The following is a 26,904-nucleotide window of genomic DNA, read 5'->3' as shown; positions in this document are numbered from 1 at the left end:
GGCCCTGGGCTGGGTGGAGCGGGGGGTGGGGAGAGATCCATGGGAAGGCCCACTGGTCATGTGCTTTGCATGTCCTGACTCTGGGCAGGACAGATTTGCTGGGCAATTGGAATGCTTGGCCCCTGGGGACTTCCTTCCTTCAGTGGTTTGTCTAATCAAATGAGCACTATTGCAAGGTCTCGCCTTTGAAGCTCCAGCTGGAAGCCTCCCTGCCCTCCAGCTCACAGGGAGCCATTCTCCTCCTTCTCAATGCCTGTAACTCTTTCTGGTCTGGATATCTCAGCTAGCCCTCAACAGAGATGGCCTGCATTCTCACATGCACTGCTTCCCCTGCTAGACAGCCCATTCTATAAGAGAGAGACTTCTCTTTCATAGAGAAAGAAAGACTTTGGTTGCCCTTGGTATCTCAGTCAAGTACCTACTGTCTCTGAAACTCAGTTGCTCGGTCTGTAAATGAGAATAAAGTTGCGGGTTTAAAGGAGTTCATGGTGTAAAGCAGAATCTAGCAAAGCGCTCATCTCCAGGCATGCCGGACATATTTGCTATGACGGAGACATTTCCTGCTGTCAATGCAGAGTGAAACCCAGGCACTCCACAAGAAATATTCAAAGCCCCCAGATTCAGAAATTTCTTTCTTACATTATTTGGTTCTTCACCCCAGGGAAACTAACTTCTTCGAACTTTTGTGTGCATACTACCAAGATGGGATGTCCAGAGGCTTATAGAGTCCAATGTGCTATGTGTCTACACATGACAGAAATTTATTCAGCCTTAAAAAAGAAGGACATCCTATCATTTGTGACAACATGAATGAACCTGGAGGATATTATGATAAGTGAAATAAGCCAGACACAAAAAGACAAATACAGCATAAGCTCACTTTTATGTGGAATTTTAAAAAAAAGTTGAACTTCTCACGAAGCAGAGTAGAATGATGGTCACTAGAGGCTGGGAGGTGGTGGAAATGGGGAAATGTTGGTCAGAGGGTAAAAATTCTCAGTTCTACTGAACTAGAATGAGTAAAGTCTGGAGATTTAATGCATGGCATAGTGACTATAATTAATAATACCATACTGAAGACAAGAAATTTGCTAAGGAGCATCACACACACACAAGGTAACTCTGGGAGGGACGGTTGTGTGAATTCTCTTGATTGTGGTGACCATTTCACAATGTATACAGATATCAAAACATCATTTTGTTACACTCTAAACATATGCATTTTTATTTGTCAGTCTCACTTCAATAAGCTGGAGAGAGAGAGAGAGAGAACACAACCTGCTTAGTTTGAAGTTCAAACCCAGCTTTAAATCCCTGCATTAAGAGATAAGGTTGGGCAAAGAGATGGAGAAAGAAGAGGACTAAACCTTTCCCTCTGCTGATATGAATTCCAGTAGAACTAGTTTTAAGATAACTTTTACTGAATGTTGCACACCATGTACTACTCTAAGTCACTTAATTCTCAAAAACACCTTATGAAGTAAACACTTTGCCCCATTTTATGGATGAAGAAACTGAGACCCAAGGAGCTTAAGTGGCTGATAAGTGGCAGAGACAAGGTTCAGACTGGCTGGTTGTTTCCAGAACCTGAGCTGACCATTAATCCTCCAATGCTTTGACTGGATTAGGTCACCTTTAATGTCTTTTCCAATTCTGAGAGTCTATGATTCTCTGATAGCGGGGCATTACAAACCTATCACCACCCTCCTAAATTTGTCAAACCAATTCTCAGTCTCTATGAATATAGACCTAATGATACTTATAGGGTCGATATTTAGGTCAAGATGGGATTATTATAAAGAAAAGATAACAAAATGAGTACAATCTGCCTTTACCATATGGTTAAATTCAGAAGTGACCCTAAAAGAGGCAGCACTGTACTTGTCAGACCTTATTGTTCACAATGCACAAACGTTTTGATTCTGCATGCAAGTGCTACAAGCCATGCTGAAATCAAGATGCCTTCAAATTCAAAAGGAATGAGAACTCAACTGGGCAGCTTAAGTCACTGGACCCTAGACAGGGCGTTGATCCTCACTCATGAAGCAGAGAGGACATGAAAGGGAAAGACTGACAAGGTTGTACTGAGGCTCTAATGGTCTGGGTCTGAAAGACCTCGAGTGAGGGTCAAGTTGAAACATTTGCCAGGAACTCAAGGAACAGCCACGCAGAGGAGAAGCTGCTGGACACAGGAGGGAGTGTGGAGAATGTTTTTTGAAGGCCACACTTGATGGCACACACAGAGCAGTGCTCTTAAGCATGGTTCCTGTTAAAGCCAGAGACGCACCATCCATCACTGAGGAAGTGGGGGGTACGATGTGATCCACCCTTGCTCCCCCACGGCATAACTGAAAACCGAGTGTGGACAGCAATTCTCACAGCGCTTGGCTGCGTTTCCTCATTCAGCTGTTGAGCCTCTCGGGAGAAAAGGGTTAAAAGAGAGGCCAGGTAAATTAAAACCATCTGCACTGATGGTTGCACACAATTAGAACAGCATTCCCCTGAAAAAGACAGAGGCTCCCGAACTCTGTGGGTCCAAAAGACCCTTTATAATGGTGGAGGTCCTTGTGGACTATCTACCCCCACCAGCCAGTGCCCACTTAAAACAAAATAAGGAGAAAACCCAGATCTTAGTGCAAATGGGAGGCACTTAGATGGGACACCAATGAGGTGATGTCTGGCTTTTTATTAATTACTGTAAGTAAATTAATAACGCATGCCAGGAACTAAGGGAGAGACATTGTCCTGTTGTAAACCCTTGGAGACCACCAGCCATCCTGGGCCCATGTGCTCTGAGAACCAGGGGGATAATGGGATTGGGCCACAACTTGGAGCCCCCTCCTACCCTCGCCAGCTCACACAGTTAACAGAGTTCTCTCAACAGATCTGAACCCATGTGAGACTCGTGGTTTTCACCTGGAATCACCCAGTGGGGTCAGCCTCGTTATGGTCACACCAGTGGTTCTGACGACATGCAGATAAAGGAGGCACAACAGCCATAAATAGCATTTGGCTGTACCAGAGGTCCTTGGGCATGAACTTGTGAAGCCACAGTGAGAGACAGCACAGGTTGGACTCTGGAGAAGATTCTCCTGCCTGGAATCCTAGCTCTGCCATTTGCCAACCATATGGCCTTAGCTAAGCCACTTTACCTGTCTGGGGCTCAGGCTTCTCATCTATTAAATGGACATAAATAGTTCCTGTCTCACGGGGCTATCATGGGAAGGAGGTGGGTGACTATTAGAAGAGGATTTCTCAACTTCGGTACTGCTGATATTTTATGGCCGAATGTCTTCAGGGGTGGGGGTAAAACTGCCTCCAGTCGAGAACCACTACATTAGATTATGTTATAGATAAAAATGGCCAAGTATCGGCATTTTCATACAGTGCAACTTAGTAATTATAAAGTGTTTAGTTAAAAATCTAGAATTTTTGTGTATGTGGTTATATGCCTTATCTGGGGTAAAGGAAGCCAGTGCTTTCAACAGATGCTCAGAAAAATAAAAGCATGGAGAATCCTGGCCTGCGTTCTAACTTCCATCAACCAAAAGAATTTATGAGTCTTGTCTGTAAGATGGGTGCAATAATGCCTACTTCCTTGGGTTCTTGGGAGGATACAGTGAGGGGAATGTAAGTGGAATGCTTTTACATACTGAGAAATGTCCCAGAGATGTCATTAGAATGCTGGCCAGCTGCCTCCTTGGAACGTGGGGGCTGAGGTTGGTGAGGGAGGCAGGACCCCTTTCACAGCCAATTCTTTGGATTTCTGAAAAGGTGTTGGGATATGACAGGAGTATATATCTGGTGCAGTGTTGTGGAGATGTTGGAATGAGCGATGTGACTGGCTGGATGGAAGGTTTTTCTGTAAAGGCACGAACGGTGGCTCAGACAAAAGGTGAATAGGTGGCTTTACCTGGAGTGAAGGCCCTGGGTGGTTAGGTCAGTGACTGTGACTGGATCAGATCCCCACAGAACAAATACCAGCAAGCTTTCGGAGCCCTGGTCCTCTCTCATGACATTCCTTCTCCCACAGATGTACCGAGGCTTCACCAAGATGCCCCATGTGCAGTATATCCACACAGAAGCTTCAGAAAGTCTCTGTGGCTTGAAGCTAGAAGTCAACAAGTACCAGTACCTGCTGACAGGTAATGGCCAACTCTAGCATCTAGGCCAGGGTTTGGCCAAGGCCCACCAGTCCTTTGCTTCAGAAGGATAGAGAAGTAGCAGTTTACGCAGACGTGTCCTTAGGACCTTGACCACCCACCCAGTGAATTGTAAGGAGTATTGTGTAGAGTGCATCTCGCTTGGCTTGTGGTGGGAACTCGAGGCTCTGCATGGAGACTGGGTTTTAGTCTTAGCTCCACCACCGGCCCCGCTGAGGAAATGTAATTTTGCGTAATTTTGTAGTTTCTCAGCTTTACTATATTATATAAATAAAAAAGGATTGCTAGTACCCATTCCTCTATACCTCACAATCAATCTATTTATTGGGTCTATCTTTGAAAGTTGCCCACCTTTAAGCAGTCAATGTGGTAAAGGAAAAAAAAGGTCAAAACCAAGCAACCACTGATGAGGGAAGGGGCAAGTTGACCTTAGTCCTAGCTCCAGCACTTCACGGGTTTAAGACCTTTTGCAAATCCCTTAACCTCTCTGAGCTTTGTTTTCGCCTCCTCGAAAATGGGGACAGTTTGGTGTTGGGCAGGGTGAAACAAAATCATAGGATTAGAAAGTACTTAGCACAGTACCTGGTCTAAGGTGGGTACTCGGGGTGAGGACTCTTTCGTGGCTGGGCTCTGGACAAAACAACTCTCCTTTTGTCCTCTTTCCTCCTCTAGGCCGTGTCTATGACGGTAAGATGTACACAGGACTGTGCAACTTTGTGGAGAGGTGGGACCAGCTCACCCTTTCCCAGCGCAAGGGGCTCAACTACCGGTATCACCTGGGCTGTAACTGCAAGGTAAGCCCTCGAGAGGGCAGGCAGGGGCGGTGCTGGCTCACAGCCCCAGAAACATCAGTTCCTGCGGTACTGGGCACTGGGCCCTTATGCTGAGAAGGGCATGAATGTTGGGCCAGGGCAGAAGGGCAAGTCTGAACAGGGGTGGTGAGGAATGTTGCCTCCAGGCTGAGCAATGAAGAAAGCGGGGGGGGGGGGGGGGGGGGGGGGGGGAGAATGCCTCTCTGCTGTCATCTGCTGCCACCATGCAGCCCACCTGGCAGCTGCAGGGTCACAAGGACTCTTCAGCATCCCTGGCCCCTCCTGTGGTTCAAGGTTGTGGCAGGTGCAAGACCCTTACGCTGACAGGTCCTGTTGAGCAGTCTCAAGTGGACTCACCAGGGAAGTTGCCTCACTGGTGGCCCCTGCCACAGGTGGGCGAGCTGGCACAGGACTGCTGATACCAAATACCGCAGGACATCACTCTTCAATCAGGCCTAATTCCTTGACTCAAGCACAAGGCCATGGCACACAGCCTTCCTGCTGTGGGAGGGAGCTGCCCTGTTCTCTCACTAATTTTTCACAACTCTGTGTGGTTTTAATTACTACTATGCTCATTTTGCAGATGAGAAAATAGAGGCTCAGAGAGCTCAAGTAACTAGCCCCAGGTCACACAGCTCACTGAGTCTGGTTTCTCTCCCAGGGCAGCTGGATGCCCAAAGTTTTAATCTTTTTAATTCCTCAATTCCCACAACAGCTGAGATCGTTCATCCTTGCCTATTGCCATTGAGGAAGCTCTCTCAAATGTCTAATTCCACCACTTTTGGGCTCTGTAACCTGGAGCAAGTTACTTAGCCTCTCTGAGCCTCTATTTTCTTATCTGTCAAGGGAACTCAATCTGTGTTAAGAACTAAAGAGAATAACATAGAGGCACTGAGCAGAATATCTGGTACACAGTGGTACTTAGAAAGTGTTAGTGAGTGTTACTTCTGTTATTTTCACTAAGGGACTGATGTGGCTGGGCTCCACCTACAGTGGTATGCACCTAGACTTGAGGAAGCATCAGGACTGGGTCCCCCATGACAGAGCCCACCAACCTTTGGATATTCTCTAATTGCAGATCAAATCCTGCTACTACCTGCCTTGCTTTGTGACCTCCAAGAATGAGTGCCTCTGGACCGACATGCTCTCCAATTTCGGCTACCCTGGCTACCAGTCCAAACACTATGCCTGCATCCGGCAGAAGGGTGGCTACTGCAGCTGGTACCGAGGATGGGCGCCCCCGGACAAAAGCATCATCAATGCCACAGACCCCTGAGCACCAGACCCTGCCCCACCTCACCTCCCTCCCTTCCCGCTGAGCTTCCCTCGGACACTAACTCTTCCCAGATGATGACAATGACATTAGTGCCTGTTTTCTTGCAAATTTAGCACTTCGAACACTTAAGGAAAAGTCTATGCTGTCATATGGAGTTTATTTGGAACCATCCTCCTGGCCCCACACTACCCCTTCTTTTTGGCCTTGACATCACCCATTTCCACGTGGGAACTTTTGGTGCCATGCCAGAAAGAATGAGGAATGTACACTCCTCTTCTTCGTGATAATATAATCTATTTTTTTAGGAAAACAAAAATCGAAAAACTACCCCATTTGGGCATTGTAACACCTACCCGTCTCTCTTCTTCCCCACCTCACCAACTCCCAGACCCTTCTCCCTTGGACCTTCTCCTCCACCCCAGTACATAAAAGACACAGACAAGGAAGTTGCTGAGAGGTCAACCGTTTCAGGATCAGTCCAGGGCAGCAAGCAGATAGACTCAAGGTACGCAAAAGATCTTATACACCAAGGAGATGCTACTGCATGTCCCAACCAGACTGTGTCTGTCTGTGTCTGCACGTAAGAGTGAGGGAGGGAAGGCAGAGACGGCAGGAGAGGGTCTGAGAGGATGCAGCACACACAGTTCCCCCAGGCCAGTGCTGCTGGGGTTGACCAGATGTTTCTGAGTCTGGAGCAAGCAGCCAGGCCAGAATAACAGAACTTTCTTAGTTGTTGAAGACTTAAACATCTGCCTGAGGTCAGGAGGCAATTTGCCTGCCTTGTACAAAAGCTCAGGTGAAAGACTGAGATGAATGTCTTTCCTCTATCTCCCACAAGACTTCCTCCTGGAAAACTCTTTGGTAGATTTGGCCAGGAGCTTGCCTTTATGTAAATTGGAGGAATACACACACCGTACACTATCCACAGATATAGCCAAGTAGATTTGGGTAGAGAATACTATTTCCAAAGTAGGGTTTAGATCACCTAGGGGGATGTGTTTGTATACACATTTGCATATACCCACACGGGGACATAAGCTAATTTTTTACAGGACACAGAATTCTGTTCAATGCTGTTAAATATGCCAGTAGTATAATCTCTTCTATTTTGTTGTCGTTGCTTGTTTGAAGAAAATCATGACATTCCAAGTTGACTTTTTTTTTTTCATTTTAATTAAAATTTGAAATTCTGAACACCCTTGACATCCCTCTAACTGGGGTCAGCTGACCTCTGTCCCTCTCCTTTTCTCCTGCTTCATGTTTGGGGCCTTCATTTAACTGCCTTACTGGCTTGGCTCAGGTGGGAGATGAGAGTTAGTGTGGGTCAGGGGCCCCAGGCACAAGAGGGAAAGCTGCGAAGTGTCCTGCCTCAGCTAGATGGCCACTTTCCTGGGTTACGAGACAGCCTGCTCTTCTTCCCACAGCTCACTGGTGGGCAAACACCATCTCCTGAGGTCCTTACCTCATGGGATTAAAATCAGTGGTCACTGGGGAAGCCTGACTCTGCAATCAGCTGTAGGGATTTTGTTGTGTTTTTTTTTTTTTTTTAAATAAAACTATAATATAAGTTCTCTAATTAAATAAAATTATTTTAAGTATTGAAAGTGAGATGCCAAGTGTAGGTGATAATGTATACTTTACAGAGTTGGGGGTGGTAGGTTGGTAACACTTAACATGATTGCTCTGTCTCTTTTTTCAGATTATGGGTATTTATCCTCCTAGTATTTGTATCTTCAGTTCATTCCACTTTAGGAAACAGAGCTGCCAATTGAAACAGGAGAAAAAAAAAAAAAGAAGCAGACAACACAGTGTAATGTCTTGCGCGCACAAACACACACACACACACACATGCACAAATGCCCAGGCAAGGTGTTTGGCAGAACCCCTCAGTGGGAAGGCAGTACAGGCATCTGGCTTCCGTAGGATCCATTTTATTATCTTGTATCTTTCACCTATGGTCGTGCCATCTGGCAGGTGGAAAATGGGAGGCTTTGCCTTCTCAATGCAGCAGTATAAGCAAAAGGAGCTGAGGTCAGCAGGCCAGAGGTTCTTAAGAAGTAAGCCCCAGCCTTGGTGTTCTGAGAATTTCTTGATTTCAACTTCAAAGTTTTCTAAGGTGGAACCCCTGGTCCAACTCACACAAGCCCTCCCACAAATGGACAACAGCATCCCCTCTATGAAGCATCGGTGATTCTTGGTCCCTGGTGGGGCCACCTCCACTCACACAAGGCGGGACCTGGGGTGAGGCCTGAGCATGAGTCATCTGAAGTTTCCCTGCAGAAATGTTGTGGAACCACAGTTTCATCTGTCAGGCCCTGGCAAAGAGACAGCAGGTCCTGGGCAAAGAAAGGTCCTTTGCAAAGCGATGTTGGCAGAGGGCGGTTTTTGAGCTTTCTATAAGCTATAGCTTTGTTTATTTCACCTGTTCACTTACTGTATAATTTAAAGTCATTTATGTAGTTGAGACACTTCCGTATTTCAATCATATCGTGAATGTTTTATTTTGCTAAATCTTGTGTCATGTGTAGGCTTTAATATGTGTACATTGTGTTTAAGAGAAAAAAAATGGAACCCACATGCCGCCATTTTCCTGAATCAAATTCTACAGTGGAAATGAGGGTAAAATACTTCTACTGTGCAGGCAGCTCGACTGGCGAACTGGAGAAATGAGAAGGAACTAGCACTTGAGATTCATCTGTCCCCCTCCCTTTATTGGCATCCTAGTGCTTTCTGGAGTAGCAAGAAGTACTTGCTATTTTCAGAAGAAAATAGCAAGTAATTCATGTCCTTGCTCTGTATCAACTGGCACTGGGCAGTCTGCTGGTCAGTCCCATTCTTCTTCCCCTTGATCTTTGACCACCCAATTGGGAAGCCATGATTTCTCCTAAAAATCCAGAGCTATGGGAGCTGTGATTCCAAGACCTCTTGGCCTCATCTGGCCATCTCTTCTGCCTCCCTATCCACCTATCTAGAAAGCACTATACCCAGCCTCTCTCCTCTCAGACCTGTGTTCCATGTGGCTGGGTAGATAATACTGGAGACTTGTCCTTTACTGTCACCCAGCTCCAGACCTATATCATGGCAGTTTAGGTATAGCCCATGAGCACCAATTTTCATACGATGGTTCTTGAACAATTTAAGAAACAATTGGAATAACTCTGTCTCAGAGACACTGTGGCCCCCTGGGAAACAGTACCCTCCCCTGCCCTGGCCTTTCATCTTGTGTTTGATGGTCGCCAACATGGATTACCCCAAGATGGCACCTGAGTGTTTGGCTCCTGGCTACTGAAAGTAAAAATATCACTATAAAAGTTTCACACAAGGAAAACACTTTAAAAATCTGATGACAGATGCAAAACAAAATGTGGGAGTGTAGGGGAGATGGATATCAACAGCCTCCGAATTGGCTCTTGGGAGGTGTGAGGAGAGGAAGAACTTAAAGACCAGTTCCTGCTTTGAGGGGAGGGCTTCATAGATTCTCCCAGGCCCACACCTTTCCCTTTAGCCAGTCTGCTGTCCTGAGACCCTGAAGTGATGGAGAGAAACCAACCAGAGAAAACCCTTTCTGGAAGGAATGTATTTGTTGCTAAATTTTGTAGCACTGTTTACAGTTTTCCTCCATGTTATTTATGAATTTTATATTCCGTGAATGTATATTGTCTGTAATGTTGCATAATGTTCACTTTTTATAGTGTGTCCTTTATTCTAAACAGTAAAATGGTTTTATTTCTATCACACACCTGCAGTCTCTTGCCTCCTTATATCCTGACCACCACTGGGAGTAATATAGACAGTAGAGGGCCTTGGAAGCTGGTCCTGCCTGTCCTGGCTGCAGGCCCATGCATGTTCCCCTCCATTCATTCACTTCAACAGCCTGGGCCCACCATGCTCTTGTCCTTTCCCAAGGCTGGAACAATTTCAAGAATGGCATTGTAGATTTCCCTCTGACTGCTAATCCTGGCCTGAGCTTGCTCCCTGATTCCACAGTCAAGGTTCTCCATAGCTCTACAGAATCTGGATCTCTATCTAATTAACTATTAGTAACCTGTACAGGTATTCCCAGACCAGACATGGCTTTCCCCATTTTCTTCCTAAGAATCTCACACCATGGAAGTGAGAGGGGATGGTTGAAAACATCAGTGTCTGATGCCAAATGCCTGCCTGAAATTCCAAGTGTGGCTCAGCCTAGTGGGGAATGCCAGGAAATCAAGAGGTCCCACTAACTGGTGAGCTCCTCCCAGAGCTTACATCTGGATCTATTATCCTCAATGGGCTGGGTTGGCTCCAGACCCCTCACCCAACTTTCATTCCATTGTTGACAATGTTCCAGGGTATAATGCCCCTATTTTAAACTACTCAACTTATATCACCTATCATATGTCAGGCATAGCACTCTCTACACATGAATATATTAAACTTCAAAAACCCAATGAGGTTGCCCCACTGTCCTCCATAGTTTCTAGCTGAGGAACCCAAGTCTTGAGTTAATTCATTGCTCAAGGCTTAGTACACTGGCAGTCTAGGATTCAAACTCATTCTGGCTTGATGATAAACCTTGACTTTTCTCTACTGTGTTCATGCTTTGTTGGAATATGCCAGGTTCCACAAATCTTCATATTCTAAGCAGCACATCCTGGATTCTAAGACTCTTACCAGATCAGATATAAGGGAAAGATAATCAATGGAAACCTCTTTACTTGTTTTGACTGCTCTTCCTTGGAGCTTGCATTCCTACCCATCGGTGCCTCCAAACAGAATCGTCCAGGTCAGCAGCCTGAGCTTGGATCCTACATCCAGGCCGCAGTCCCCATCTAGGACATTTGGATACTGTGTTAACTACCCTGTTCCCCAAGGTTCACATTACTCACGAGGCAAGCATGGGTCCATGGCCCAGCATTCCTTTGACCAATTTAAGAAGACACCAACCACACAAGCACACACATCACAGGCTATCTCCAGCTGCACAAAACTCTTCTGCCCAACTTCTTCTGGCTGTGGAATGGAGAACTCTCCACCCTATCCAGAAAGATGTTAACCTCCCCACCCAGCTGTCCTCCAAATGAGAGGCTCTACCATGTGCTCCAAGCTAAGCTTCAACCATTTCCCAGAGACAACCTCAGGTACATCCAAAAGTCAAAATGCAAAGAGAACATACAAAGAAACTGCCCTTTGATGATCAACACCAATAAAATACTACTGTTTTTTCAAAATGCAAAGAGAACATACAAAGAAACTGCCCTTCGATGATCAACACTGATAAAATATTACTGTTTTTATTGAGATGAGAGTTGAAACCAGGTTCTGCCCAGGGCTCAAGGGAAACAACTTCCAACTTTTGAAACATCTTTTATCTTTATTATCAAACTTTGTCTCCAAAATGCCAGCTCAAGTTGTCCCCAGATTTGCTGAAAATTCCCAATATCCCAAGGAATGCCATCTACCTTTGTCATTTACCCTGCTACCTGAAACTTCACCTAAAGTGTTGATTCTTTCCCTAGGAAAGCCAGGCATTCCCACAGGACACCACAACCCCTCCTTAGAGCCCAGGTAGTCAGGGAGTGACCCCTTAGCTCACTCCTCCATCTAAAGGGATGGAAAACATGGACATCTGTGTTCATTCCGTATCAAGAAGTTAATCAGAGTAAAAAAGGGCACTTACCATTGGCTTATGGTTGGGAAAGAATGTTTGTTCCACAAGTGGGAACTTCTCAGGACCCAAGGAATGGAAGATCTTAATGAGTTGAGAGAACTAGGAGGGAAGAAAAAAGAGCATTGGTCAATCATTGTTATCTAGTATGGTGGGACCTCCCACTTGATCCCAGGCCTCAAGTAACTGACTGTTCTGAGCTGAGCTGCAGTAGCTAGTCCCTGTTTACAGGATAAAAACCAGATTCTTTGGCCAGAAGTTCATCCTCTCAATCATCTGGCTGCATCAACCCTTCATTTCTTCCAGGCCACTGAGTTTAGCTCAATTACATTTAGTGAGCATTTACTACACACTCAACATTTCACACAAGCACAACCTGCTGACATTCATGCCACAATCCCAGCCTGCAAAGCTTTTTTTCTAGAGAGGTAGGACTACGTAACAGTTTATGGTGTAGACTATGGATTCAAATTCTCCACCACTTACTAAATGTGTAGCCTAGAAAGCACATCCATTCGTAAATGGAAAAAATAGGAGATCCAGTAATACACAATGTATGAAAAGCTGCCCTTGGTCCCTAGGAGCACTCAAATGTTAGATCCCAGCTAACACGTTGAACAACGTGGATTTGAGCTACACAGGAACACTTACATGCGGATTCTTTTCAGTAAGTATAGTTCAGTGCTATAAATGTATTTTCTTTTCCTTATGATTTTCTTAACAACATTTTCCCCTAGATTACTTTACTGTAAGAAAACAACATATAATACATATACTATATGAAATCGTGTTAATTATTTATGTTATTAGTAGAGCTTTCAGTCAACAATAGGCTATCAGTAGTTAGGTCCTGGGGGAGTCAATTGTTATACACAGATTTTCAACTGCACAGGGTGTTGGCACCCCAACTCATGCACTATTCAAGGGTCAACTCTATTTTTTCTGCTTTTACAACCACACTCATTTCCAACTGCTTGAGCAGCATCCCTTCCACACCTGGCTCCTCTTGCTTCAGCACAGCCTCGTTTTGCCATAGAGGTAGCTACCATCTCTAGAGCTGGAGGGTAAGCTCCTGGAAGGCAGGTCTTGGACTTACATTTTCCTCAATTATGCCACACCACTCAGCACCCTTGGGAGCTCACTTTGTGCTCAGTACTGTGCTTTAATATTTGCATAAGAAGATTAGCATAGGAGACCAGGCCTTGAGGGAAGATTGTGGGCAGGTGGCTGAGATAATAATGTCTTGCTGGAAGAAAGCAAGAGGATTGAGGGGCCTGGAAGAGGGACAGAATAGGGGTCAGGATGATTCCCTGGAGCCGATGACACAAGAGAAGATGGAAGGGTACTCTAGGTGTGCAGTGAGAGTAGTAGCCTGGAGACACTCTGTGGCTGTCATAGCTTTGATCTTGGGTATAGGGGACAGTGAGAGAGGATGACAGAGGGTGATCCATGACAGACCATTGGGAGCTTTAAAGGCTGGAACAAGGAGCTTGGAATTTACCCAGAAAGCAAAAGGGAAATCCTAGTGGTCATAAGTGGAAAGGGCTTGGTAAATTCTGATCAGGAAGAAGGAATAAGCTACAATTTGTAGTCCAATGGCTAGAAGGGGCGCTAAGTCTTACACCAGACTGACTTGGAGTAACTCAACACTAATGGCTCAGACAGAGAGAATGTGTAACTTAAGAACTTCTTGCATCACACCAGAACTGGCCTGCAAACTCTTGGGGTACAGTCTGCAGGTATGATGCTACATTGAGTCCACCTAGAGGGTTTGAGGGAACTCAGAAACATGGGAAATGATGGGGGATCCCTCAGTTTAGAGAGAAGGATACTGAAGTCCAGAGAGAGAGGAAGTCTATGATCAAGCACATGAGTTTTGGAGATGCCCACCTCCAGTTTCCTCATCTGTACAATGGAGATATTAGAAATACGTACTTATCAGGGTGTTCCTGAAGATCAAATACAGTATGTACATTAAGGGCTCAGCACAGGACACAGGGCTGATGAATGGTAGCTGCTGCCATCATGATATCCATGTGGAAAAACAAGGGGGTATGGGCTAATACTATCTAAGACCCTTCCAGACAGTGGCATCAAATCTGGGATGCTATAAGCCAAAAATCTCAGGGTAGAATGAGAAGGAGACCAGAACCATGAAAATAGTGGTTAAAAATTCTCCACATCTACTAAATTAATCTATATATTCATTCAATAAATACTGAGTGCCAACTCTGCAGAGACCTTGATGGCACCCAATATTTATTGAATGAATATAATAACTGTCCCCATGTATTGAGTGTATGCTTTGTGTCAGCCAAATGCATTCACTCATAACCCTACCAGAATGACCTTATTATTATCATCATTTACAAATATGGAAAATAATCTCAGAAGGGTTAAGCAAATTGCTCAAGATGACACAGCTCATAAACTGAGGCTCCTGGAACTAGCCAGTCTGGCTCCATAACCCATGTTCTCAACCACTGTCCTACCACCAAGAGATCAAGCAGAGGGAAACAAGAGACAAGATGGCTAGAGCTCCACAGAGCACATTGTACATATCCCCAGCCTCCACCTTCCCTATCTTCCTTCCCTGCTTTATTTTCTCTCTTGGCACTTATATGACATATTACATATTTGGCAATTTATTAATATACTTACTGTATGTGCCTCTGATCACTAGAATATAAGATGCATGGGTCAGGGACTTTGGTCTGATCTACTCACTGCCATGTTCCTAGGACTAAGAACAGTGCCTGGAACATAGCAGGTGCTGAATAAATATTTGTTGAATGAATGAATTACTTCTAGTAGGGAAGACAGACAATACACAAAAGAATGGATAAATATATCCTTCTAGATGGAGATAAGTATTGGGGGGAAAATTAAGCAGGGTAAGGGAATTGAGAGTATTGGGGGGAATAGAGGGGTAGTATCCTAGGAAAAGCCTCTCTTACATGTAACATTTGAATGGAGACTCAAATAAATAAAAGGATGAATGAAATTTATGAATACAAAGGAGAGAAAATTAAGTCTTGGGGTTTGGGGAGATATGGCTTCAGGTTCTGGTTTCATCCCTCATAGTTTACATGATCCTGGGTGAGTTCCTTAGCTGCTCTGAAGCTGAGCTTCTTTTTCTGTCAAATGGAGTAATGATGTCCACTTCACATGATAACAATAGTCTGAGCACCAGGCAGCATGATTTTCTGGTACATAGTAAGTGCTCAATAAATAGTGCTCAGTGTTAACAAAAATGATATGATTTAGTATTAGTAAGAATAATATCCCTCTTACCACTCATGTTATTATAATATAACACTATATCATACTATGTTCATACTATGTTGTTATATGATACTTGTTAGGCAATAATTACCAGAAGGGCCTGGGGTCCAATCTGCTTATTCAGTTGCTTAAAAAAGACCCACTGTTGAGGCCTCCATGCTGGAGCATGGGTCTATTTCAGGGCTGGGAGACCACCCACTGCCAACCCCCTACCCCACTCTAGGTCAGCCTGGACCATCACCTACCACCCAGGGCTTGCTGCAGAAGTTGTAGACGGAGTAGAGAGAGTTGACAGCAGGCAACCCTCCATACTGGAGGCCAATGACCAGACTTCGGTAGTCTTCACCCAGGGCCATGCTGTAGGCATGCTGACGGACCAGGATGAAGTCTGGCTTGAAGGATCTGCAAAGAGAAGGGCCCACAGCAGTGTTACTACATGAGGCATTGCTGAAACACCAGGGCATCGGATCACAGCCTACAGGGGATAGCAATGACCTGGCATGGGTGCTGCCAGCCCAGGAACCTCAGTTCAGAATGGGGATGGGGTGGGGGAGTGTGGATGGGGACAGTCGGATGCAAACACACAGCAGCAACAAAATGAAGGGCTGAAAAGAACTGATATTTTATTCATTTTCTTTTTTAGGTGGTTTTTTAGATTTTCTATATTGAACAAATATTCATTTATTATCAGAGGAAAATGTGAATGCACCTCCATTTTATAAGGCAGCACCTAGTACCTTACTGAACTCTCATAACTGCCCAAGAACGTGGGCAGTGCTGCCAGAAACTCCATTTTACAGAGGAGCACTGATAAAGGAAATTTTCAACTTTCAACGTTTGTGGGCCCTGTTCCTCAGCTCCCAGGGAAGCTATACTCCAACATTTACCAAGGTCAAAATGACTCGGCGAAACCTCAAAGCACAGGTTCTATGTCTGCCCCAAGCGCGCATGGTGTATATCTGCTTTGTTAAAGAAAATAACCAAAAAGGAACATTCTGAACATAAAGATAAGAAAAAGTAAGAAACTTCCCTGGTTCCAGTAAGACTCAAGTCCCACAGCCTTGCAAATATTAGAAACTTAAGATAAGGCCTGCAACTTTCTGAAATGTTGTCTAATAATTCGCAATTTTTATGCAAAATATACATAAACCTACATCAAATGTTCCCTTACCAGAACACTCTCTTCTTTGTGAAGATTGTGTATACTCTTGGGCTTGAATAACTCTTTTTTTATTCCAAAATTTGTTCATTTTGTGTCAACAGCACCCAGAGGCTCACAAAGATTAAGTCACTTGCTCAAAAAGACATGCTGCAGGTACATGGCAGGTTCAGATACGTGTAGCCTCATGGCCCTAATTCTCAACTACCATGCATCATGGTATGTATATATACATATACACATACACACACACACACATAATATGTGTACATTCATATATAATCTGTATATTTCAAACATGTCTTGTCTCTTTAAAGTAGCAGCCTCTGGAAAGCAGCAAGAATATTAATGTGATGGCCAAGAACATGGCAGTCTCTTTGCTGGGCCCCTTTGGAGACGTGATACTGATTAGTATTCACAAGCAGACATGGGTAAGGTTGGGACTATGTCCCCACTTTGTAGATGGGAACACACAGCCCAGAGAAGTTACAAACTTCCCCAAGTCACAAAGCTGGGAAGCAGGAGAGCCATGTGTGAACTCGGGTGATCACTCCAAGTCCATATTCCCTCCATCACATGGCTCCAGGTGAATGAATTCATACACTCTTTTACTTGCACTGCCAAGGATCCATCTATTTCTAGATTCCTCACTTCTAGGTCACACAAGAAAATCAGCTTCACAGTGCATAGGTGGTTTACCCTTAAAATGGTATAATATGCTCATCCTCAGTTAGACACTTAGCTTCAAATAAACTATTTTTCTTTAAATAATTCAAATTCAAGTTAAAATAACTGTCAAACGGAAAGGACTTGCCCCATTGGAGACAGAAGGAAAGAATGAGCTGCAGGTGCAGATACTTCTCAAATTGGTATGAGCTTGGGTCTCCTTGTACACCTCAGGGTCTGGTGCCAGGGGAGCAGTGGTGAAATAAGTACATGTTGAAGGAATGAATAATGTACATGAACATCATCCTCTCGTCCCTAAAGGAAATGGTAAAGTTCTCCCCCATGGAGCTGTAACTCATTCCAGGGAACCAGGTGGATGGTAACATGTTGGGTATGGCTGACATTGTGGTCATGGAGATGGTCAATCATGTCACTCTGTAGTTAGGGTCAGAGTTGGGTTAGAAGCTTGTAATTATTATGTCTATATCGTTATTTCATTCTTAGAGCTGAACCAGTCCAACTAATGTATTTTACAGACAGGGAAACTGAAGCCCATAGCAAGGCAGTGATGTGTCCCAGGCAAAACCATGCCAGAGCACGTCATACCCAGGTCTCTCCTCTGGCTTTCCTGCTCTTTCTGTTTCAATTTGCTGGCTCTTACAGCAATAGAGAAAGAAGGGAGGAAGAGGCAAGTGGTGTGTTTCTAATAGGGAACTGATGACGACCGCACTCACAAAATATAACTATTTTCTGCTATTACCTGATTTTAAAAGCAATATATGTTTGCTGTGTAAAAGGAAAAAAAGCTTTGAAAACACAAAAAAGTAAACAAAATTACCTGTAATTCTCAGCGGGAGAAAATCCCTAATAACCTTTTATATGTCTCCTTATATGTACACTACAATCTGATGATCTATTTTTAATGTATATAATGTACATTCATACTCATAATTGATTTCATGCTTTCTATTTTCCAAATAATATTTTAGTGTGAGCATTTCTCTGCAAAATATCTTCAAATCTTCAAAATATCTTCAAAAATATTGTTTCTTACAGCCACCCAACAGTCTACTGAATGGATATACCATAATGAAGTCAACTTGTCATCCACTATTATCAAAGTAGGCTGTTTCCAACACTTCATACATGTACATGTTTGCACACAAATCAATGAATTCCTTTTTAACTATTTCCTTAAGATAGATTTTTAAGAAGAGAGATTACTGGCTTAAGGGGTATGAATTTTTTTTTTTTAATACCCAAACATGTCCCCCTTTCTAAAGACCTAAGCCACCGGTTGCACATGACAGTGTCCACATCACTATGGCTTCCCCAGCACAGCAGACACTTTTTTAATTTGATAAGTAACTTCCCCCAAGATACCCTATATCCCCACTGCTATTTTAGTTTGCATTTCTGTGACTTTAGTGAGCTTGAGTACTTTCATTAACGATGTGCATTTTCTTTTCTGTAAAAGTCTGCTCACAGAGCTCTGTGTATAGGGTGCTATCCTTTATCACACTGTCCTGTGTGGCAATATATTTTTTTTTTATAGGGTTTGGATCAAATTGGCATTTTATTTTATTTTATTTTATTTTTTTTAAACATATAATATCTTTTTATCCCCAGGGGTACAGGTCTGTGAATCGCCAGGTTTACACACTTCACAGCACTCACCATAGCACATACCCTCCCCAATGTCCATAATCCCACCCCCCCAACCCCCCTCCCCCCATTAACCCTCAGTTTGTTTTGTGAGATTAAGAGTCACTTATGGTTTGTCTCCCTCCCAATCCCATCTTGTTTCATTTATTCTTCTCCTACCCCCTTAACCCCCCATGTTGCATCTCCTCTCCCTCATATCAGGGAGATCATATGATAGTTGTCTTTCTCCGATTGACTTATTTCGCTAAGCATGATACCCTCTAGTTCCATCCACGTCGTCGCAAATGGCAAGATTTCATTTCTTTTGATGGCTGCATAGTATTCCATTGTGTATATATACCACATCTTCTTTATCCATTCGTCTGTTGATGGACATCTAGGTTCTTTCCATAGTTTGGCTATTGTAGACATTGCTGCTATAAACATTCGGGTGCACGTGCCCCTTCGGATCACTACGTTTGTATCTTTAGGGTAAATACCCAGCAGTGCAATTGCTGGGTCATAGGGTAGTTCTATTTTCAACATTTTGAGGAACCTCCATGCTGTTTTCCAGAGTGGTTGCACCAGCTTGCATTCCCACCAACAGTGTAGGAGGGTTCCCCTTTCTCCGCATCCTCGCCAGCATCTGTCACTTCCTGATTTGTTAATTTTAGCCATTCCGACTGGTGTGAGGTGATATCTCATTGTGGTTTTGATTTGTATTTCCCTGATGCTGAGTGATGTGGAGCACTTTTTCATGTGTCTGTTCGCCATCTGGATGTCTTCTTTACAGAAATGTCTGTTCATGTCCTCTGGTGTGTGGCAATATTTTTACTAGTTGTTTGTTTCTTTCCCTTTTTTTTTTTATGGCTATGCATCTTCAAAAAACCATATAAACACATTTTTCATTCCCTCCTAGTCAAATCTATCAGTCTTTCCCTTTTGATTTCTCTCTCTGCTTTGATGATCAGAGGGTCCTCCAGGCCCCTGGTTCTCACAATGAGACACTCCTTACTCCCAGCAGTGTGGTTTCCCCCACAGATAACAGCAGTGGCAAACCTGGTGTCTCACTGGGGGTAACTCCATTCTGCCCCAGGAGGAAATAATTAAAGTTTTCACGCTGGCTAGCCTGCCAGGTTTTCAGTGTTTATGGAGAACTCATAAGAAAGACACAGCCTGGGGGGAAAATCTGGCTATCTAGAAAAAGAGGGAGCCCTTCCAAGATATCGTCCAAGAGAAGTATCTGAGGGCCTGTGCTGGGATGGCCCCATTCCAGTCCCAGATATTATGATGTGCTTTCTCTCCAGGACTTCAAGAACTCACCTCTAAATTGGAATCTTTCTAATTCTTTGAAATAAAAGTAGTAGTCACCCCCTCTTTGTCTTTAAGGATTTGGAAATCTACCTCAAGATGCTATGTTCAAAGTGCTCTTTCAAAATTCTACAGCCCTTCCCTGCTTAAAAACCCCTTCTAGGCTTCCTCTTTCTGACAGCATATCCTAGGCTCCTTACCATGGCAACAAGACCCCTACCCACCTGTCTATCCTCACTTTTTACCTTTCTCCCTCCCTCACCTCCACTGAGCCACACTGACACCTTCTCTTCCTCTAACTCTCTCCTGACGCTCTTCCCCAAATGGTGCCCAGGGGGCCTCATCCTTATCACTTACTCATTAGCTAGGGTTCATTTCCACAAAGATACTGATCTTGGTCTCTCTATTGAAATTTGCGTCAAACCCCATATTGTCCTACTTTCCTTTCTTCACAGCACTTGTGGCAATTTTATTTCTCCGGTTTATCTACTTAGTTTTTTATTATCTGTCTCTTCCCCGCTAAAGATGACAGCCCAATGAGAACAGAAGATCTGCCTGTCTTGAACAAAATAGAGCATACCAATGTTGTTAAATGGATGACCAAGTTAATGAATGCATGTGTAAATGAGGAAATAAATGAATGGGCAAGAAGTGAAATGACCACTGGAAAAATGAAGGACATCTTTACCTGTACTCCTAGAGAAGAGAACTGGTGCTGATAGAGTTGCCAGGATGTATCATGTGGCCCCTAACAGCTAGGGGCTACCTTACAAGGGAAGATGCTCTGTATTCCTAGAGATATATTAACATTATCAAGAAAGTTTTAAACCTAGGGAATTCAAGATGGACCCCATGACCTCTTCAGATTCTCAAGTATAATATGTGAAAAATAAACACTTCCTATGAGTGATAAACCTGGGCAAACCAGGCACATATTACAGTTCAAATGCTGCCACTCACTGCTGCATAGAATGCACAGGTCCTTCCTGACAGTCTGTGATAGGAGGGATTTGCAAGGAATGCAGAAAAATTAGTAACTTGAACCAGGCGACCTGTGGCATGAAGTCCCTCCCTCCATACCCAGCACCTCAGCTTCTCTATTCAGTTGGGGAATGGCCAAGTCCTAATATTATCCCAACATCCAAGGATGTGGCCACCAGCAATTCTTAGGCCCTGGCAGTGGTCCAAGCACCCTGGTAGAGGCCGGAGACTCTGAGATGACAGGGACATGATCCCTGTTTTTAGGATACTCACAATCCAAGAGGAGTTGGGTGCAGTTCCAAAGGACTAGGACTTACAAAGTGCCGCAGTAAGTAAGTGAAATAATAGAAGCATGTAGAAGATTTGAAGATTTGGTGGACCAAAGATGTATTCATCTCTGTCTGGGGGTGAGTGGGAGGTCAGCGTATGCTGGAAGGCTTGGGTCTTGAAGAAAGAGTTGGGGTTTGTCATTTGGGCAAGGTTTTGGAGGTGTTCCAGGTAGAAGGAATGGCCCCTGTCTCCATCTTTTTCTTCTGAGTTATATGACCTATTAAGTTCCCTTTGTTGTCTACACTGGTGAATTGGGTCAGTTGCTTGCCATTACTTTTGCTCTGACTGATAATGGGAAGAAGTGGCAAAGTTTGCAATTGGTTACAGGAGTATAAGGATACTGGAGTATAAGGTCTGAAGTGGTGGCAAGAGATGAGGCTGGGTAAGAAATCTCAACAGCTCTCATGAGCCTCTTACTGCGTCCTTGTCTCCAAAGTCCCACTGGGTCCAAGCCCTGTGTCTTTCATGCCTGGGCAAGAAGGCTGCCTTCAATATCACACATCCTGGCTGGAGCCTATACCTGGGTTTTCTTGTACTTTTGGCTTTAAATATGAGCTATGTTATTTGCTTTCCTGATTCCAGATCCGAGTGGCTGTCAGCATTGAAGAGGAAATCAAGGACAACATATAATTAAATGGTAGAGATGGGATAGGTGATGCAGTGCCGGAGATTACGGGGTGCATCAGGGAGTGTCAAGAGACAGGCAGCCGAGGGCTGAGTGACTGAAGTGTAATGACTCCCTCAAATATGCAGAAGCCTATGGTAGCAAGAACCAATCTTGGCTGGGCTTTGCCTGGGACATAAGTTAATAAGCAGAAGCCTCATTATTCTCAGCCACTTGACTGCAATTTTGTAATGGTCCCTTGTTCCCCAAGAGTCAGAATGACAACGGGTGGGGATGCTGCTGTTTTGGATCACATGACCCATCACACCAGATCTGACCCCAGCTGTGTCTGGGAAGACTCCAGGCTTTCTGACATTGGTGTCTACCAGCAGAGTGGCTTCTGGTTTCTTCTGAAGCATCTCCACACTTCTTGATCCTTCTCCATCCCCCTCCATGTCTGAAAATTCAACCCTGGGTACAGAATCCAGAGAAAGGAGACCTAGAGAAATGAGCACGGATGTCCTGAGAAGAAGGGAGGAGATCAAAACACTGCAATGGTCTCCATGCTCCTGAAGGCTTATGGATGACTGTCCTGCGACAAGGATAAAACAGAGGAGATTGTGTACACTTTGCAGATGGAGGGCCATATGGAAGGGCTTTGGGAATTAGGGATGCTTCCCGCCAGCCTGAGGACTGCAAGAAATTAGTCCAGGCTGAAAAGAAATTAGGTGGCAGCCAACCAAGAGTCTGGCAAGGAGCGGACAACAGGATGCTGCAGTGAGGCCTGTGGGGCCTGCACAGCGGCTGCCAGCTGCACAGCATGATGACGGTGGGGAAGGGGGCCCATGGGGTGTATGGATGGCTGGGCTCTCTGAAGAATCCCGGGGCCCCCTTTGTGAACCATCAGGAGGTTAATAAAACACAGACATGACTTGCTGGAGGAAGGAGGCTTCCTCATCTCCCTTCTCAAGTCTCAAGAATCTTCCATCTCTCTGTCCTGGTCTCTTCCTTCCCTTTCATTTCAGAGAAGGAGTCCTCACTGCTCTATCCTTGCTCTATCCTCTTCTTCCATCACTCTGGAGATCCCACATGTTATGAATTACACTGTGTCCCCCAAAAAGATACACCAAAGTCTTACTCCCTGCTACGGGTGAAAGTGACTTTATTTGGGAATAGGTCTTTGCAGATTTAATCAAGTCAAGGTGAGGTCATACTGGAGTATACTGAGTCCTCATCCCATGACTGGTGTCTTTAGAAGAAAAGGGAAATTTGGATACTGACACACAGGAAAAGTAGAATGCCATGTGACAAAGGAACCAAAGATTGGAGTGATAGGTCTCCACTCCAAGGAATGCCAAGAACTGCTGGCAACCATGAGAAGCTGGCAAGAGGCAAGGAAGGACTGTCACCTGCATCACTGAAAAGGGGGTGTGGCCCTGACCACACCTTGACCACAGACTCACAGCCTCCAGAACTGTGCAACACTACATTTCTCTTGCTTGTCACCCAGCCTGTGGTGCTCAGCCACAGCAGCCTGTGGTCACGAGTACACTGCACACCTAGGCAGCATATCCTAGCCACCTTCAGAGCTTCCTGGATTTCTTTGCTCTTGTATGTGGCTCCCCACAGCTGCCTCCCCACTTCCCAAACACAACCCCAACCCCAACAATAAAGAAACCTCTGCTTTAAGGCTGAGAATGAATTGCTGGTTAAGGAATGTTCGTATGTACATGGAAGAATTAACAAATCAACACACTGATAAATGCAAGGAGATGTATTTGGAAGGATGTTTACCAAATGCTAACTTGGTTATTTCTGAAGGGTGGGATGGAAAACGGGGGTTATTATATTCTTCTTCAGACTTTTTGGTACTATCTGCATTAAAAAAAAAAGGAGGAGGGAGCACAGAGCATTTTTATAACCAGGAAAAAACAATGAGGTTATCTTCATTTTGGAAAAAAATGACACATATAACAATGATGTAATATCATGGAAAATGCTTATGGGACAATTTCATGTGACATAAAACAATGGAAAAGGGAACACAGTAAAAATGATGGTCCTGGAAGAAGAGATGGAAAATTCCTATTTTGTGAAGGTGGTGAGACTGCTGGTGATTTCTTTTGTTTTGAAAATTTCCAATGACCAAGTTGAACCTTGAACAGCATGGGTTTGAACTGCTTAGGCCCACTTATACTCAGATTTTTTTTTATAAACATAGTACAATAATATAAATGTATTTTCTCTTCCTTAGGATTTCTTTAATAATATTTTCTCTAACTTACTTTACTGTGAGAATATAGATAAACATAGTACACAAGGTAGGTGTTAACTGACTGTTTATATTATTGATAAGGCTTCTCATCAACTGAAGGGTATTAGTATTTAAGTTCTGGGGGAGGTGGAGGTTATATATACAAGTTTTTGGCTGTGCAGGGGATCAGAGCCCCTAATACCTTCTATGTTCAAGGGTCAACTATAATACAGTTCGGGCATTAACCAAAACTTTAGGTTGGCATTGATAAATGAATGTGAGGCAAGCTCTTCTACTTGGCCTGGTGGCCATATGCTTAGCCTCTTCTTTCTTCCATTGCTACAACTGTTGGACAGGGCAGTCTATGCCTGCTGTCTCAATTCCCATGTACTTATCTCCACAACCCTCTGCATCTGGCTCAGCCTCCTCTCCACCTCTCTGAAATCACATTGAGGTCACTCCAAAATGCCAAACTGAGATGCAATGACCTCTGCTATGTCCTCACTTTCCCTGATTTCTAATAATAGCTAACATACCAAGAGCCTCTATTCCAAGCCCTCTATATATCGTCATTGATTTAAGTCTGATAGCAGGTGTTATCATCTCCATTTTCCAGAGAAGGAAACTTGAGGCACAGAGTGGTTGAGAAACTTGCCCAAGTCACACATCTGTTTGTGGTGTAACCATGAGTCAAATCTCATAGCTTCCTGGCTCTAGAGAAGGGTTTCCCAATCTCTGCATTATTGATATCTAGAGCTGGATAATTCTTTGTTGGGGGGGGGGGCGTCCTGTGCATTGCACAGTGTCAGGAACATCCCTGGCTGCTACCCACTAAATGCAATAGCACCCCCATGTCCTGTTGTGAGAACCCAAAATGTCTGGAAACATTGTCAAGAGTCCTCTGGGCAGCAAATTTCTCCCAGTGGTGAACCCCTGCTGTAAAGCTCCTCTGTGGCCTCTGCAGCATGATCTTTGTCTTCCCCTCCCAAACACTTCCTCTCTGCCTCAAAGACACCCTCTCCCCTTGTTTCCCAGATACTTCTTCCTGACTCTTCACTTCACCATTTTCTCCCTTCCTGCGGCTTTTCTGCAAGCCTCCATGTTGGTTCTTTGCCTATGGAATCATCTCTGTTCAGGAGGTTTGCCACCTTGTCTTCAAAGGCAATAGTGAAAATGACTCAGGTTTCGAGAGCACTCTCTCTGTGCCAGGAGTCATTTTTAAGCTTTAATTAAGCTATCTTTAATCTCCACTATGATCCTGCATGGAAAGGAGTATTTTTAAGGAACTAAGGCATGGAGAGATTAAGCAAAGCAAGAACAAGGTCCACATGAGACTTGAGTGATTCAAAGCCAATGTGCATAACCATGATGCAACCAGCACTGTCCACCTACCTGAAAACTCAGCATTTCACAATCCCTGTGCCGGGGCCCAAGTTATCAGCCTCCCTCAAAGTGGATCGCTTGACTTCTCTTACCCACCATGCTCCAAGGATCTCAGGATCTATCACCCTGAAGCCATCTGCAATTCTTCTCTCTGACACCAACTGTGTAAGGAGCCACCAATGTTGCTGATTCTCCCCTCCAGAAGTGTCCTCCTCTTGCTCTCATTTCCCTCCCATTGCCTCATTTCCAGGACACCTCAATAGACCCTCAGCTCCTAGTCCCTGGGGTCATAGTCTCTTACCTTATTCCTCTCTGTAGCACAGGGCCTGGCTCAGAATCCAGACTGCTGAGTGTTATTTAATTTCCCTGCCTCTACACCAGGGATTCCAAAGCTAAATGCCACAGGGCCCAAGCAGGTGACCTCAGGGCTGGATGAAGTGTGTTAGCCTTGTCCAGTAGCTTTTTCAGTGGTATCCTTCTAACACACACTCTGTTTCCATATTAAACACATAGAACTATTCTTAATTTCCACAATGTACTCTCTGGCCTTTCTGGAACACACCTTGTACCACCTTTCATTTTCCCACTTTTGGTAATGACTCGAGTACAAGAAACATTTCATACTTTATAGGCAAGCATAATCTCTTTGATAAATGGCAGTTAACAGGCCTCTGCAGAGAGCAAGGCAGGGTAGAGGGGGCTGGTGAATGAGAGAACAGCCTGAACTCCAGCCATTATGGCCACGTAGGAATGAGGTCCCAGGTGGCTCTAATGACTTTTTGTTGAAGCCCAAATCTGGATATTTATATGAAATCCTCAAAAACTTAAATGTTGATGACTCATTCAAAAGAAGTTTTAAAAATCACCATGCAGACTGGCACCAAAAATAAATAAAGCAGGATTTCTATGGGGAAAATCTCATGAAACTCAAGGCTGCACCTAAAGAAGACCATGGAGACCCAACTCCAGCAGTGGACGTGGAACCAACTCCACAGTCCACATGGAAATACTTGGGTCTGGTTTTACCAAATCCTCTGTTTTTAAAATGAAGCCAGAAACCTGCCTTTTAGGAGATCTTTTGCATGAAATCTGCCTTTTGTAAAAGTGCTGGACCACACTGGGTGGACAAATCCAACTTTCCTGGACAGGTCATGTGGCCTGGAAGTGGTCAGTGCATGATCTGCAACTTGGGGAGGTAACACTCCCACTGCCAACCACTTCTGCATTCCACTCTTGGACTGATCTTCAAATTGTGCTTTCTTCATGCTACTTGGCTGCTGCTCAAAGCCCTCCAGGAGCCTTTCCTGCCAAGAGATGGGAGTTCCTACTTCTTTACCTGGTACTCAGTGCTCCTCAGAAAGTGGTCTGGTTCTCCCCTTAGCTGCAACT

General features: G+C 44.4%; 2 protein-coding genes across 3 annotated transcripts in view; one reads left to right on the top strand and one right to left on the bottom strand.

Annotated features, from left to right (window-relative positions):
- The window catches only part of LOC111157510 (TIMP metallopeptidase inhibitor 3), a 57,676-nt gene extending 47,688 nt beyond the window's left edge, over positions 1-9,988 (top strand). The window contains exons 3-5 of the mRNA XM_022518975.1: positions 4,034-4,145; positions 4,836-4,957; positions 6,054-9,988. Coding sequence (XP_022374683.1) covers positions 4,034-4,145; positions 4,836-4,957; positions 6,054-6,251 — 432 coding nt within the window. The 3' untranslated portion in view covers positions 6,252-9,988. The remainder of the gene's footprint in view (positions 1-4,033; positions 4,146-4,835; positions 4,958-6,053) is intronic.
- The window catches only part of LOC111157509 (synapsin III), a 508,652-nt gene that overhangs the window by 337,022 nt on the left and 144,726 nt on the right, over positions 1-26,904 (bottom strand). For both annotated transcript variants that reach the window (XM_022518973.1, XM_022518974.1), the window contains exons 5-6: positions 15,429-15,585; positions 11,911-12,000 (exon numbers count right to left, since the gene is read on the bottom strand). In XM_022518973.1, coding sequence (XP_022374681.1) covers positions 11,911-12,000; positions 15,429-15,585 — 247 coding nt within the window. The remainder of the gene's footprint in view (positions 1-11,910; positions 12,001-15,428; positions 15,586-26,904) is intronic.

This window comes from Enhydra lutris, unplaced genomic scaffold (genome assembly GCF_002288905.1).
Source record: "Enhydra lutris kenyoni isolate GAN:26980312 unplaced genomic scaffold, ASM228890v2 scaffoldscaffold55, whole genome shotgun sequence".
NCBI lineage: Eukaryota > Metazoa > Chordata > Mammalia > Carnivora > Mustelidae > Enhydra > Enhydra lutris.
Note: the sequence above shows the minus strand (reverse complement) of the source record. Positions and strands in the feature narration are given on the sequence as shown.